Raw genomic sequence first — 15,781 nt, 5'->3', positions numbered from 1 at the left:
ATCACCCATAAGCTGTATTATGCACACGTTTTCCCTATAAGAAAAATAACTTGTGCTATGCACAGGTCATCATAACAGTCGCTGTTATAAGTTACTGCACACTGGTTAGTTTGAGTGCTTTATGCTATTTAGCTTTAGGTACCTTACAAAGCAGTAATAGATGCTCTTGCATGCCTGACCAAATGAGTCGACATACATAACTGGACTGTTGTCCTTCATGCAGCTAAAGTTCTGGGCGCCATTACCAGCGCTTCTGCAATGAGATGTAAGTAAGTAAAATGTCTCCCTAAGACCAATAACGAGCTACTTACCCGACGGTCGAGAAGTCTGGCTGGTTTCGAGCATCGGTTCTGATACTCCAGTTGACACGGACACCTGTAGTGAAGGTGCAATCGCCAGATCGCTCCCAGGTTGTCAGGGTGCCGCCGCTGCTTACAACGCAGTAGTTGCTTGGGGCAGGGTTGAAGTGGCAGTTAGAGTCGTCATTGCAGAACTACAAATATCAGGGTCAGAGTCCGTCGTTTGATACAGGCGATGTGGCTAGTGATGGAGGAATATACGCACAACAATGACCGAATCAGAGGCTGGATTACCATTTGCGCCCTCTCCACAGTTCACAAAGTGAAGGGAGTCTCGGGCTAAAGCGCCCACGGTGAAGATAGCTAGGGTAGCAATGCTTTTGAAAAACATATTTATAGATATAGAAGCGAGCAAGAGAAAGATAAGTAGTAGGTGCTGGATTCGGGAGACAGATGAGATAAGGTCTGGTGAGTAGTGATAGTTTTCAATTGAAGAACAAAGCGAAGAAGCACACCTATTTATACTATTTGGCTTTCTTTGCCTTATGTTAGCATACTAGGCAAGCCCGGTTGAAACCGTTGTTGGCGTTGTTAACCCTTGTTGATGTTGTTAACCCTTGTTGAAGTTAATACCCCTCGTTAAAGTTACCAACCCATCAGTCATTGCTTACACTGGCAAGAGGGTTACAAAAAAAACCCCAAGACCACAAAAGGAATCTATACACATACCGTTTACGGGTAAAAAAAAAATAACTATTACATAAGATGCCAAAATATCTGAATGTGGCAGACCTGCATAATAAGCATTTCTACTATTTGAGGAAGGTTGGGAAGAGATGCAGGGACATCTCTAAAATCAAGATTATTATCCTGACTACAGAAGAATGCTCTCCTAGGGAGATCTTTGCATCCTTGTCTCAGGAGGGCTGGTATGTGCCTCGAATTAAGCTTTGGTTAAACCACTGGTTTAAGAGCAAGAGCATAATTCTGCCCAATGAGAGTCTAACTATGCCTGCTAGACACAGATGAGCTCTTGGTCAGCAGTGGAAATTGCGAGTGCATTAAAGTCGTATTAGAATGGAATCTCTAACGCAGGGGGCTCTGCTATTAGATTTACAGAGACAGTCTGACTATTTCAAAATGACAGGTAAGGTGGTAGTGACTGAAGAGTCTGCTGAGAGAAGGTCAAGGAAGCTTAGAAGTAGGGTTATTGTGAAGCCTGTCTTGATTAGCTGGCTACTCAGTTTCTGTGGGCTGGTTCTTAATAAACGCTTTGGACAGGGAAGTCTTCTCTCATTTACCTCCTGTCCGGGTCTGGTTTTATTTGATTAGTAGACACCGCATACAATGTGTAAACTCCCACTGGTGCCTCGTTAAACCTTCAAGTTGCTCATTTATTCCTTCTATCAAAGCTTCCCTATCCTCTAAGGCCATTTCCGGCTTCCAGTAATAACAAGGACGTTTCTCATCGTACAAAAAGTAACCATCAGGACATAAATTAAGACAATCTTTTCCGTCACTCTTGGATAGAGCTTCAAACCAACCTCTTGTCAGTCTGACGCTAAATATAGTAGCAGCGGTGGCGGTAGATCTAATCCAGCCGCCGGACTTTATTATTCATCTCAGTCGTCACAGCCATCCTAGTTAAAGATCTTCAACATCGGAATTAGTCACTTAGACCCACTGTGTATAATTTAAAACTACCCCTGTCTGTCAAGTACTAAGCTAGTAGGGAATGTGTGGATGTAGTATCGTTCAAATACCTAATATGGCTTTGTTGCTAGGGGTTAATGCAGTGTCATCCAGTCACCGCTACGCCGCGCATGCCACGTAGGAATATCCATCTTATTACCGCTCCAGGAAGTTGTGATGGATCCCCCTCGATGTCCAGCAGAGCCTCATACCATGCCAGGACATGTCTTTCATACCATGCCTTTGACGTGTAAGCTGAACTGCTCAGTTTGAATTAGCTAGGATATTACTCATCTATATGTATCGTATCACAGTGAAGCACAGAGATAACGCTGAGGAGAGTCATGAGAAAGTCCAAAAACAGAGAGAAGAATCCACATGTGAATGGTCAGCGGAAAGGCCCGCGTTCAAGGCATATAAGAGTTCTGAAACTGATTGGTGTCTCTGCCTACTCGAACTGGAGGCTACTCTGAATACATGTGATTTCGGAAAACCGAAGAAGGCGGCGTGTTTTGATGGATAAATCGCTACATATACTGCATGTATACGTGTGAGTGTAATGAGGTTTGCGGCACGGTTGTATATTTTCCATTTTTTCCACAGGTACTAAACCAATCAATTACACAAGACCAGAAAAAAAGAAAGGTTGGCAATGAGGCCAAAGGCGATCACTCGGCCTGCTCGTGAGTATTACTTGTGCGAATCTTTCGCATATAGACAAGGAGTAAACTTCATCTAGCACATACGACCATAGGTACAGGAGAATTCGGGGTCCCGTCAAGAGCTTCTTTGGTGTTCCATGTCTTCTGTTTTTGGCATCCCAAGACTCCAAAGTTGGGAGTCACCCGACATGATTTCGTTTTTGGCGGCTAGCCAACGCCCGCGCTACGTAGCTTGTGGCATGGGCCACTACGGTTCAAATGGGAATTCGTTACGGTGCAAATAGAGGGAGTCTTGAGATTTACGTCATGGAGGCTTCTTTATAATTGCTATAAAAGAAATTTTCAGCGGGCGGCTGTCGATGATAATTGGACCGTTAACGTTGGAGAGCAAAAATCCGGTGATGGAGAAGCAAGGCATTGTGTGCGAAATGAAATCGTCAGTCAGCAGAACGGATTGCGTTCCTCTTGTGATAGGTTCTTTCTTTCTGTGCAAATGCCTCTTTGGGCATTTAGGCACCTACAAATCGGAAGCTTATCTGCTTGTAGATTTTCCGCTACTTCTAGTTCTTACAAAAGGCGCTAAATTTTAACCCTTAGTCATTAAGCGTTGCCGATGGCCCGATTTCTCGTCACTCATAGTGTTTATTGATACAGTCAGATCATAGCGGGAAGTCGCTTGTACGTTTAAGCCGACTTGCGGTAAAATGAATACACTGGTATGGGAATGGCACCGCTGTTTTCTATCTATCCCTAGGGGGCCTCATAAGCGGGGTGTGCTGTTCCATTGATTTAAAGAGTAGGCAAGAGCGCACAATCGTGGTCAATTACCACTGCTCTTCATACTTATATATAACTGCGATCCAAGTGTCATAGCATATTGGCCCTCACATCTTGGTTGTCATTGTGGCCTCTATATTTGACTGCAGGTCTTCCAGGGTTCTGATTACCTGAGCCATTGAAAATGGGCGCCAATGGTTCAAAGCCAGTCGATCGTAGCCGGAGAGTCAAGGTCATTGGCGCCGGCTATCCTCGAACGGGCACAACCACACTCGTTCTTGCTTGTGAGAAGCTGCTCAACGGTCAAGGTCTCCATGGAGGATCTCATGGGCTAGCTCGTGAGGACGAGTATAACAGGAAATGTTACGAGCTCTATAAGTATCGACACGACAAACCCCGCGTGCTACAACTGTTGAAAGAGCTTACAGAGGGGTTTGTTGTTACAAGCGACATTCCCTTTTTCAGTTTCGTGCCTGAATTATGCGAGCTGTATCCCGATGCGCAGGTGGTTTATGTAAAGAGAGATCCAAAAACCTGGTGGAGGAGTATGGGGGCCGTTGCGAGTAATGCACAGACCAAATTTTTATCCATGCTATTCTGGCCGGTTCCCGGTTGGAGATGGAGCATAGGCGTGATCGATGGCATGGCTGCCATGTATGACTGAGTTCTAGGTATTCACAGATATAGGTATTGAGAGTACTAACATATTATAGGGAACGAGAGTCCTACAATCCAACCTCTGGCCAGATCCCAAATCCCGGTAACACTGCAACATTGGGTTTCTTTCGAACACAAGAAATGTATGCTGACAACGACTTAGAATCAATGGAACGCCATATGCAATCAGTAATTGACAGTGTCCCCAAGGATCGACTTCATATTGTACGACTGGAGGACGGATGGGCGCCATTATGCAAGATTCTCGACTGCCCTATCCCAAACGAACCGTTCCCCAAGGCTAATGATGCCGAAAACGCTGAGCAAATATTTCTGAACATGGTGAAACGCTCTCTCACCATCTGGCTGTACTACATCTTGGCAGGGACTTGCTTGGCAGGCAGCGGTTGGTGGCTCTGGAAAAGTTTTGGTCACCGAGTTTGAACCACTTAATTGCTGGTCGTGAAGGAGGATGACTTGATGAGTTTGAATAATTAATCTACCGTCATGGTGAAGGGACGCGCTACCCCGATGATGAGAGTGAAGAGGTCCTTTAATCGTTTCTTTATTGATAATCCTTTGTGTTTTATCATAAGATTAGATACCTTACAATTATAATGTGTATTTAACACATCTGGTCGTCAATTCAGTACCTCCATAATCTCGCGCTTACTACCCGCATTACGTAAATGGACAAAGATATACTTAATTTGTAAATATAAGTTAGGTGAGTTTATTGTCTTAGTGAACTAAAAGGGACAACAGGGTATAAAGTAAGAATAATGCGGCAAAATATTTCGGGAGTATTACACTCTAAGTCAGACCACAGGGAAGGTGGCCACCCCTAGAAGGTGGCCACTTTAAACCTAGAAGGTGGCCACTAAAGCCGGACCGTAATTGATATTAAATTAAAGGGAAAAATTAGCATAATAACATCAGGATGTTATCTTCTTATTATTCTTCTTTATTCTAGTAAAAATACTTAACATACATTTTTAAATTTATTAACTTTAACTTCGTTAAATACCTTAGCACGCTGTAATTCCTATTTTATCTTCTTCTTTATATTTATAATCTCTTTAATCCTAATAAATCAACTATTTAGGTTTTCTTTTACTTTTTATTTTTTTTTAGGTCAGAAGCTATTAACTTAGCGCTATAGATTATAAATTTTAATCTCTGACGCCGCTATTATAGTATTCTTCTAGTTTAGTTACTTTTTAATCTTTTATAATAGTAGCTAGGTCCTTAACGTTATAACCTTAATTAATTATATAACTCTTTAAACTTTTTACAACTATTTAGGAGTATTAAAATTAATTAAATCTACTTCCTTCTTCTTCCTAACTATTAATTTTACTATCTTAGGGGTTATTTTTAATTCTAGGGGTTTTTTAACAACTAACTTACTCCCTAACGGTTTATTAATATTAAGAGGCTACAGACTAGATCTAAGCCAGCTAGCTTATATATTTTTACTTATAAAGTCTAACTTCCTAGCTTTATAATAATATTTAAGGAAAATCCTTTTCCTAGCTAGCGAGGAATTATTATAGTCTTTAAATTTTAATAAAGCTTAACGGTAATAGGTCTTAACAAAAGAAAAAACAGTAATATTAAAAAGTTAAAGAACGTAGAAGCTGTATAATAGTAGGTAGAGTAAATAAATATTATTTTTAAAGTATTTATAAAGGAAATTATTAGTGTAGTAGCTACTGTAGCCGTTAATAATAAGTAATTACTTTAACAGTAAACTAGGTTAAGTTTAAGAAATAAAGATCTTTTACAACTACTAGATTACAATTTTATTACTAGTCCAGCCTTTCTTAGACACCTTAAACGCCTAGTTAACTAGGAATTTAATTTCCTCAGGGAACTATTACTACTAGACTATCAGGCCTTTAAAAATAATTAACAGTAGGAGGACCTAGCCTATAGCTAAAATATACTTAATAATCAAAGTCTAATATTATAATCCAGGCTACTTCCTTATAATAGCCTTCTTCTTAGTATACTTAAGCACTAGCCCGTTACTACCGCAGCCTTTTAGTATCCCAGTCTCGTCTATATTATATTAGTACTTACTAAGGATATCCTTAATCACCGGGAGGTTAAAGAACTAAAAAAAATCCTTAATAACATTAACCTTTACCCTATTTAAATAATAGGAATTAATTAGCTTACCTTTAACAGTCCTAACTTTAGGGTTTTATCTTAGGAAACCTTTAATTTACCTTTTTTTAAGTAGTAGATTATTACCGCTGGCTTTAATTACCCTTATAGTAAATTCTCTAACCTGCTAATATATTAAGGGGAGACCTAGGTTAGTCTAAACTAAAATCTATTAAATAAGATAACCTTCCTGCTGCTTTAAAAGGCGTTAGGTAAATTTATAGGCATTAGCCCTTAACTGGCTGCTGTTTAAACGCTTCTGTAGTGTTAAGCGGGGTATTCCCCAGCGTTATGCAGCTTTTCGTTATAATATGCCGTTATTAACGTCGTTAATTGCGGAAAGAATAGCAGATTTAATAGATTCGGTTATTGCCGTTAAGAAAATTCAATTAGATTTAAAATTGGTTAATAATTCGATAAGAAATTGCAGTTGCAATTTGTTGGTGTTAAGGGGAAAAGGCGGTGGCCACCTTCTAGGTTTAAAGTGGCCACCTTCTAGGGGTGGCCACCTTCCCTGTGGTCTGACTTAACCCGATACTTATTATTTACTTATATATAAGGATTTCAGAAATTAATCTAGCGGAAAAGAAATCGAGTTCTATTTCTGCTGATTAGCTGAATTAGGTATCTCTCACTGCACATACGACCATAGGTAGAGGAAAATTCGGGGTCCCGTCAAGCTCTTTCCTTAAGTGAAATGTCTTCCATTTTTGGCATCCCAAGACTCCAAATATGGAGTCACATTGTTCTGTTTTTGGCGGGTTAGCCAACGAAGGATCACGCAGGTACCCTCTTTTAAGTCTTATTGGCTACCGTATTACAAGGCATTGATGGGTTGTCACCAGCACACCCCGCATCTCGACATATAAATGTCCCGCTACCTGTCAGCCTAATTACAGGTAGGTAGCTTGAGACTTCCTTGAGTGCCTTTATACACCATGTCGGACGAGCTACATCATCACAATGCCTACACTCTTTGCCAACTGCCCTCTGTAAGCTGGACGAGAGTACTAGTTGTCGACCCTGGAGAATTTGCAGACCCTATAACCTGCACTGTTCAACTCTATAATACAGACCAGCATGACTCAGGTGGTAAGCCGATATTCCCCACAATACAACTTGTCCTTTCCTCTGATCTTTTCGATGTGTAGAACCGTATGAAGCAATCTCCTACGTTTGGGGTGATCCAACTATAACATGTGCGATCCACGTCAATGGCGTTATCATGCGCATTACCCGCAATCTGTTCACAGCCCTTCAGCAATTGCGTTCTAAAGACACACCCAAGCGTTTATGGACAGATGCCGTGTGCATCAATCAGTCTGACATTCTTGAGAAGGGTCAACAGGTCAACAGAATGGGGATCATCTACTCTAACGCAGCGCGTGTTATTGTCTGGTTAGGCCCAGACGAAGAAGCGATAGCTGAGCCTGCCATTTCTGTCATCAAAAAGTTCAACCGCCTGGTCGAGAAACAAGCAACGCCTCAACAATTCTTTTCATGGTGGGGTCCCCTCCGAGATCCAGACGGGACTATTTCGCCGGAGCACATGAAGCATGTTGAGAGGATGTTCAAGCTACCTTGGTTCACTAGAGTGTGGGTGGTCCAGGAAGTTGGCGTGGCCAAAGAAGTTTCACTTGCCTGGGGCTCCGCAAAGACGGAATTCGTTGAAATAATTCAGTTCGTCTGCGCATGGAGCACCGCAAGTCGTAGCGACCAATTTCGTGACGTGAAAATTACGTCCAATTATTTTGCATCGCTATTTGACTATATCTGGGCCTCATATATTCCTAGGGCTGTCAAGACATTTGACGAGGCATGGTTCAAGAACTCGCCATTATTGCAGTACGAGGCCCAAATGATGAGAGAGAGACGGACTCTAGAGTTTGAAGACATTATATTTCGCTGCAGATATATACAGAGGGCAACCGATGTCAGAGACTTTGTCTACTCTTCTCTTGCACATCCGACTGCAAGGACGATAGATGGATATCCCATCATCGACGCCGACTATACGATAAGCGAGGCTGAATTGCGACTACGACTCTTTTCCATCATCAGTCAACGATCTCTTCGCTTCCTTGGGCTAGTGTGGCATACACATAAAGAAGAGTTGACACCCGGTCTGTCATGGTGCCCCAGGTTTGATAGCACGCTGTACGAAAATATGCTTGGGAGATATGACGCCTCTAGGAATTTATCCATCTTCCAGAATAGTTTTGCTCCGGAGATAGAGAAAAGCAAGTTAAAGATCAGTGCGCTTCTCATCGACGAAGCTCACCTCTGTGGAGAAGTCGCCGGACCCGTTGAAAAGGCATTCGGTGACAGTATTTACGATCATCTTAAACCCGTACTGCATGAAATCATAGAAAACTATTGGTCACTGGCTAATGAGTCGGATTCTCGATGCCCTAGCGCCTACGAAGATAGACTGATGGCATTTACAAGCACACTTATTGCAGCAATCGAGAGAGAACACCACAGAGTCATTGCCAAACAATTTGAGCAATACTGTAGAGATCATTGTCCTTCGATAAGTGGGGACTTCCCAGATAACTGGGTTGACAAATGGGGATTGAGTCAGCCAGGTGACCCGTTTTTCCCATTTCGTGATCGATGTGCAAGTAACATCCAGAGTAAGAGATTTTTCACGACTGTGAGAGGTTACTAGTACGTTTTCTCCTTTTTAGTATGTGTCAAACGTGGTAAAAACGATTCTAACAAGTGTGTTCATCAGTGGTACGGGATCGCCTCTAGTCCAACCAGGCGATTTGATATGCATTATCCCAACGGCTCAAACACCTTTTATTATTCGGCGCTTGGAGGGCGAGCAATCAGCATATCACGTTGTTTGCTCTTGTTATATCTACGGAATGATGTTTGGAGAAGCCGTGAAGAAATGGGGTGAGGATTTGACTTCAATGCGGAAGGACATTATTCTAGTGTAAAAAAGCAACTACACTCTCTAGGACAGAGAGGACCTAGAAGCAATTAAGAACAGATTTTTACTCTTTTCAATTAGTTTATACTTGATTTGACGATAATAAGCGCAAAGAGAGTTGCCGTGTAAGAGATGTGGGTAATATGAGCTTGACAGAAGGCTAACCCAGCACATACGACCATAGGTAGAGGAGAGTTCGGGGTCCCGTCTGCTCCCCCATAGACAAGCCTCTAACCGGCAGATTAGTAGTTAAGTGGGTGACCATTAGCGAACACCGGCTGTTGTATGTTTTTTACTGTTTTTTTTTTGTAGATGCCTTCCATGGTAATTTAAGTCCAACTACCCCTGGGATCAAGCACATACGACCATATCCATTGGAAAATACGGGGTCCCGTCTGCTCCCCCAGAGTCAAGCCAATGAGAGGCAGATTAGTAGTTGAGTGGGTGACCATCAGCGAACACCGGCTGTTGTATGTTGAATCTTCTTTTTTTGCTGTTTTTTGACGTTGTAGGAGACGAGATTTTGAAGCATCGCAGGTTGTGTTTTGGATGTGTTAGTCAATATGCACACATTACCCTTTTAACCGGTGGCTGCGTAAGACTAAGTCCCAAATTTTTCATCCAGTAGGATTTACGGAAAATAAACTGTATGCAAACCATTTCATACATACATCTATGATGCAGCCAAGGATCAAAAAATGATGGTAATGATGTAGACGAGCGCAACTATTAACCATTGAGAGCAAATCAAGTACCGGGGATCAGCACATCTCGATGCGGGGAAACCGCTGGAGGAGGTGTTGAACAAGGATTCAAGCGCCGAAAATCACTGCTCGATTCGAATTAAGCATGGGACTTTGACTTCATTGAGCTCCTTCGCGACTGTGTTTGCAGGCTTGGCATGGAGGCCCTCTAGTGGCTTGCGAATGATCTGGTCAATTCACTTTTGGACTAAAAGAAAAAGTGCAAAATGAGAAGAGAGAGTAAAGAGCAATTCGAATTCGACCTGTATCGACCTCAACACAAGAGCAATCAAACATTTTTTCGAGGCGAGGGGTTATGTAATCCAGGCTAGCCCAAGTCGTTCACCCGAGCCTGTTCAAAGCTGCCGGCGCCACTTGCTCCATCTCAGCCTTTTGCATCTGCCGTTCTACAGAGCGACCACCTTGCAAAATCAAACACCACAAGCCATTACATGAGTCAATTGATCCAATAAAAAATGAATACAGAATACTATTCAATTCCGTCAACTTATTGCAGTTCTAGACCACCTCCCTGCATACGAAAAATCCTCCCTCCCATGCTTCCACCCATTCCTCCTCCTCTCCAACACCCAAGACACCATCGTGGACCCTGAAAATTTCCTATTCGGGTAACCCAGTCAGCGGCGGCTCCATCAAGCGCCATCTCATCTAGCCTCCTGCTCTTACTTTTTACACAGCCCAATGCATCCTCTCCTGTTCCTCGCCGTTAAAGCTGCTTCTTTATTTAGGTCCCTGCAATTTTCCCAACTCCGAAGATCCGGTTCTAGAACGGAGAAATACAGCTGCCTTGCCTAGCCGCGATCCACTGTTTACGGTTCAAGGGTCGTGCAGCTCGTGTTGAGCTTGCAGGAAGCTTGGCTTGATAATCCTCCCCATACATGCTCGCTTGATATGAGTAGATAGGCTACCGATTGCGGAGCACTGTAGTCTTGATGTGTGCTGCCGACGGGATATTGCTTTCTGGGAGCTAGAAAGGAGTGCGTGTTTGTATGAGCACTCCCTCCCCTTTCGAGTCTGTGCTGGGCATGCCTCCCTAGAGTAAAGTAATGTGACCATGGACATACCTGTTTCTTCTTGAGTGTTGGGGTATGTGGTGTAACTCTGTCCGTAGCAATATCTACATGCTTCAATTGCGCCCATTGACTAGGCTGCTTGGAGTATCTCAATGGATCACAGAAATCGAAGCTTCATCTGTTCAGGTACGATAGGTTTGAAATGCCAGTTCATCCAATTCAGAGAATCTAATCTCGATTCAATGGCGACAATACACTCTGGCCCTGCATATGACCCATGGACGATCGTTTCCATCAATGGAAGCCCAATCATGCCAAGCTTTACCCTATTCCAAGGTCATGGGACAGTCGTATTTGACATTAAAAATAGGAGGATGCTTCCCAGATCGAGTATACTTGCTGCCTATCTATCTCCATATCCAGACTTCTTCTCATTTCTTCCTCATTCGCAATCACCCTTCAGTAAGCGACTGCCGCAAAATCATCACACAAGCACTATGGAGAAAGTTCCTGCATCATTAGAGATAGTAGATGCCAGGCATCGGCTAATACCTCGTGTCTTGAAGGGGAAATGCTTCAGTCTGCTCCTCTCTCTCTCTGTGGGGGATCTTAAGTGGCGTCTCCGGGGGCGTCTTTGGGCGGAGGTTAGTGGCTGGCTCCTCCACAAATCGACCCCGGGAAAAGCGCCAGGGCCGCCACCCTTTCAAAAAAGCCGGCTAACCGTCGCTGGTAACCCGAAGCTCATGGTGGCACTCGCAAGCTCAACCTGCCCGCAGCAGACTGCAACTTGCTTCTCCAAAAAAGTCAATGGATGCCTCTGCCGGGTGAATTCCAATCATGTCAGCTTCGCATTTCCAGCCTGGGAACAAATGGAGGGGCCTTTCAATTTGAATCTGTCCACGAGACTTGCCATGGCGCCCTCCCATTCAACGCCTTCGCTTCCTCTCTGCCACCCCCCTTTCCGGAGCCGGAGGTCCTCCCCGGCCCAACCTCTTGAGCTCCTCTATAGCTCTCAACCTCTCAATTCGTCCTTTCTTGGGGTATTGGTTGTGTTGTACTCGGGTCCCATCCGTTCCCTTGCTACCACCACTCCCCAAGCCAATTGTACACTCCCCTCCCCACCTCGTCCTCAATCTGCTTTGATGCCCTCGTGATGACCTGCGGCTTGCCACACACAACTCTTCCGTCGTCGTGATGTTGTATGTGCGTATTGATCGTGAGTTCGCCGTAGTGTCACCTCCATTCCCCCTCACGCCACAAAGCCTTCCCCGCAGCTGGTCCGGCTGCATTGAGCTGTGCCTGTCTCCTCGTAGAGCTTAAAACCCAATTCCCATCCACGTCCTCTTCCAAGTTTCCCTCATTCCATCTCATCTCTCAACAAGCTTGTCTGGTTCCTTAGCTTCACATAGCCAAAACCCAAAGCCATTGAGTATCTACTCAGCATCCATTGAGCATACAAGCCTTGTTTTCAGTTCTTGTCGCTGCCACCCATAAAGTAATGTCTCGCTTTGCTCCCGCTCTCAGGCTGCTCGCCAGACAGCACCTCGCCATCTCAGCCTCTAACCGTAGTAGCGCCTTGTTAGTTACCGCTGCTCGTCGAAAAATGCATTCCTCGCCTGTCCTCCAGTCTCCTCCTCTGGAGCCCACTACTCGGCCTCACTTGCTGGCCGAGTTCAGCATGAAAGACAAAGTCGTTGTTATTAGTGGTGGTGGAAGAGGATTGGGCCTTGTCCAGGCCGAGGCGCTGCTTGAAGCAGGTGCCGTTGGTAAGCTGCATTTGCCTCCTCAATCCATAAATGCATTGTGCTAAACAAGTTGCCCATCTCAGTGCACTGCATTGATAGACTGCCCGATCCAACTTCGGATCCCGATTCCGAGTTCGCCCGCGTTGCCAAGCGTGCCAAGGAGGAGCTCAACTCCAGCCTGAGCTATCACGAGCTCGATATTCGCAACGTGCCGGAGCTGAACAAGATCTTCGAGGGCATTGCAGATGAGAGAGGTCGCTTGGATGGCTGCCTTGTCGCTGCCGGAATCAACTACGAGACCCCGGCTCTCGATTATCCCCCTGATGAAGTCGATCGAATGATGAGCATCAATGTCTCAGGCGCCTTCATGACTGCCCAAGCTGCCGCGCGCCAGATGGTTCGGCTGAAGCAGCCCGGAAGCATCTGCATGATTGCTAGCATGAGCGGCACCATTGCCAACCGTGGCATGTTTGCCCCGTAAGTCCTCTGATCCTCGATTTCCAACGTTGGTGCTCCGGGAATCTGACCAATCCGTCGTACAGAGCATACAATGCCTCCAAGGCCGGTGTTATCCAGCTGGCCCGAAGCTTGGCTGCCGAGTGGGGCCAGTACGGCATCCGTGTCAACACTCTCTCTCCCGGCTACATCCTGACTCAGATGTTGCTGAACCTGTTTGACGACTATCCCGAGCGAAAAGAGCAGTGGCCCAAGGAGAACATGCTTCAGCGATTCAGCGTTCCCAAGGAGTATCGCGGTGCCGCCGTCTTCCTCCTCAGCGACGCCAGCAGCTTCATGACGGGCAGCGACCTTCGCATTGACGGTGGACACGCCGCCTGGTAATCAACCAAATCAATTTCCATCATCATCCGTTGATATCGTCCAAGCATGATTGCAGATAAAATCGGTTGACCATTTGACTATGGCGTAACCTGGCGAGCGTATCGAGAGGGATAGAGGAGCATCTCCTGTAATATCTAGGTTTCTTTTATACATAATTGCTTTGTGTGTGTTTGGCGTTGGGAATAGGTAGAAAATACAATAACTCAATCGCAATGTCGACTTGGCGCATCTTTAATTTGCGGGAATGTGTGTCAAAACACCGGACGGTCCAAGTTTGCTCAATAATCCAGGGCTGAGCCTCAGCCTTTTCTCGACATCTGCAATAGGCCATCCATTGTTTAGTAGCTGGACGGCATCAACGATGGTCCTCATGTCAGCCTGGCGGCGTCGGCCTTCGTCACGGCCCATGTTCTCAAGGTCTTCGGCAGCTATTTGCTCCAGGCGGCGCCGTGCTTCGAGCACTGACAGCGTGGTATTTCGCTTGGCCGGTGGGAATAGCGGTCCTGGGGGTACGTCCAATGACTCCGGTGAGAGATTGGACTTCACCGTTGACGAGTTTGAGAGCGTGGGATTTGGTTGCACGATACCCATCTGGTGAAGGCGTCGAGAGAAGTCGGCGGGGGCGAAGTCGGGATCTGTGGCATCGGCGCGAACAGCTAGTAATTTAGTTAGCCAAATGGGTCTAACACTCAAGCATTGATATCACTGGTCTTCTCACCATCGTCTTTTGATCCATCGCCGCGAGACTCAGGCTGCTGAGGTCTAGCCCTCGTGGTGGTAGCTTGAGGCACAGCTCCGGGAGCTCTGGTGGGATATTTGCGAGCTGCTCCGCGAGTTGCTGCTTTTGACGACGAGGCGCCCATTCTTGATTTGACGTTTGTCTGCGAGTTTGCTTTGCTACTGTGAGCGAATATAGGAAGAGAATCAAGTGGTTATATCGAGCAATGGAAGAATTATAACGGGATCAATATCCTACTTGAAGAAATTGTAGACGTTAAAAAAAATATCCAAAGTGCGGGATTGGTGGCAGCCATCAGAATTATGTAACCTCAGTCAAGCCAGCCAAAAAGTTGAGCGAGGCATTTCCGTCCAGCAAGACCCACTAAAAGCTACCGCTAAATCGCACACTGGCAGCCCCAAGATGCGCTGTGACGTTGTTCCTTCAGGCGTCTCCACGCGCGATCCACCGCCTGTAACATCAAAACGGTGGGCGAGCATAGTTTCATGCATTGGGCCATGTTAATATTCTGTACAGACGCTGGTGATGTTATTGCTATCCATGGATGTATGTGATGTAGTGGAGACGATATGGAACCGGAAAATGACCGAATATTGAGTCTTATCTGCGGAGAGAGGAAGATGATTGTCGCTGTAGCTGTTCCCGAGGGGGCTTGATGAAATGTGATAATTCGTGTATGTCCAGCTCTTCACATGGATTGCTTCTAAGTGTCTTAAGAAAGTGGCATTGAGAATGGAATCTATTAAAATCGGCAATCACAAGATCATAGAGAAACTTCAGACGTAAAGGATAGCAACAGACAATACACATGTACATTGATTATATCCCCGACTCAATCCACTGTTGCCCGAAGCTCAAGATGCCAGAACTAACAGTCGTGGCCAAAACTGCTTAAGAAAAGCGTGGAGATGGTGACTTCACCCAGGTACTGGAAGACAGAAGATAAGAGATCAACTAGCTACCTGTACTTGTATTGATAGCATTACTCATGCTTCTATCCATGGAAATCTAAACTATCGCTCTAATCTACCTTACTTCTTTGCCTCATCCTCACCCTTTGCCTCGCTGCAGACCTTGAGACCCTTGGCCAATTCATCCCGGTACTTCGCCAGGCCCTTGAACAACTCATTCCGTTCCTTCACCAGGCGCGCAATAGCCCACCAGTCGTGCCCACCAAGCTTTCGAATCTCATCATCACACATAGCCGAAGCCTTCTCCAAATCATCAAACTCAGACTGCTTGCCCCCAGCCCGAGCCTTGGCCGCAGCCAGAGCCTGGGTATAATCCAGGGAACTGCAGCACTTAGGGCGAACAAGGTCCAGCAATCCGGCATACTGTCTCACATCAATGGCTCTCGCTATGAAACCACCGCGAAGGTCCATGTGAACTTCATACAGGAAGCCACCAAGCTCGTAGACGCGAACGCAATCATTCGAAACCATACGAGCAAGCAAACGTCGCTTCCAGGCTTGACTTATGT

General features: G+C 45.2%; 6 protein-coding genes across 6 annotated transcripts; 3 read left to right on the top strand and 3 right to left on the bottom strand.

Annotated features, from left to right (window-relative positions):
• Positions 1–91: 91 nt before the first annotated feature.
• On the bottom strand, positions 92–690 carry T069G_03408 (uncharacterized protein; the record flags this gene model as incomplete). The annotated part of the gene is made up of 4 exons (XM_056170618.1): positions 92–94; positions 148–253; positions 312–493; positions 565–690. The coding sequence occupies 4 exons, from the start codon at positions 688–690 to the stop codon at positions 92–94; spliced, it is 417 nt and encodes a 138-aa protein (XP_056031510.1).
• Positions 691–3,614: 2,924 nt separating this feature from the next.
• On the top strand, positions 3,615–4,531 carry T069G_03407 (uncharacterized protein; the record flags this gene model as incomplete). The annotated part of the gene is made up of 3 exons (XM_056170617.1): positions 3,615–4,084; positions 4,144–4,190; positions 4,251–4,531. 3 exons carry the CDS (start codon positions 3,615–3,617, stop codon positions 4,529–4,531), a joined length of 798 nt encoding a protein of 265 aa, XP_056031509.1.
• A 2,666-nt stretch (positions 4,532–7,197) lies between these two features.
• Positions 7,198–9,207, top strand: T069G_03406 (heterokaryon incompatibility protein (HET) domain-containing protein; the record flags this gene model as incomplete). The annotated part of the gene is made up of 3 exons (XM_056170616.1): positions 7,198–7,351; positions 7,411–8,929; positions 8,997–9,207. 3 exons carry the CDS (start codon positions 7,198–7,200, stop codon positions 9,205–9,207), a joined length of 1,884 nt encoding a protein of 627 aa, XP_056031508.1.
• A 3,373-nt stretch (positions 9,208–12,580) lies between these two features.
• Positions 12,581–13,562, top strand: T069G_03405 (enoyl-(Acyl carrier protein) reductase domain-containing protein; the record flags this gene model as incomplete). The annotated part of the gene is made up of 3 exons (XM_056170615.1): positions 12,581–12,743; positions 12,806–13,199; positions 13,265–13,562. 3 exons carry the CDS (start codon positions 12,581–12,583, stop codon positions 13,560–13,562), a joined length of 855 nt encoding a protein of 284 aa, XP_056031507.1.
• Positions 13,563–13,793: 231 nt separating this feature from the next.
• T069G_03404 (uncharacterized protein) lies at positions 13,794–14,425 on the bottom strand (the record flags this gene model as incomplete). Its single annotated transcript, XM_056170614.1, has 2 exons — positions 13,794–14,218; positions 14,281–14,425. 2 exons carry the CDS (start codon positions 14,423–14,425, stop codon positions 13,794–13,796), a joined length of 570 nt encoding a protein of 189 aa, XP_056031506.1.
• Positions 14,426–15,332: 907 nt separating this feature from the next.
• T069G_03403 (uncharacterized protein) lies at positions 15,333–15,743 on the bottom strand (the record flags this gene model as incomplete). Its single annotated transcript, XM_056170613.1, has 1 exon — positions 15,333–15,743. One exon carries the CDS (start codon positions 15,741–15,743, stop codon positions 15,333–15,335), a length of 411 nt encoding a protein of 136 aa, XP_056031505.1.
• Between the last annotated feature and the right edge of the window lie 38 nt (positions 15,744–15,781).

Source organism: Trichoderma breve, chromosome 2 (genome assembly GCF_028502605.1).
Source record: "Trichoderma breve strain T069 chromosome 2, whole genome shotgun sequence".
Taxonomy (NCBI): Eukaryota; Fungi; Ascomycota; class Sordariomycetes; order Hypocreales; family Hypocreaceae; genus Trichoderma; species Trichoderma breve.
Note: the sequence above shows the minus strand (reverse complement) of the source record. Positions and strands in the feature narration are given on the sequence as shown.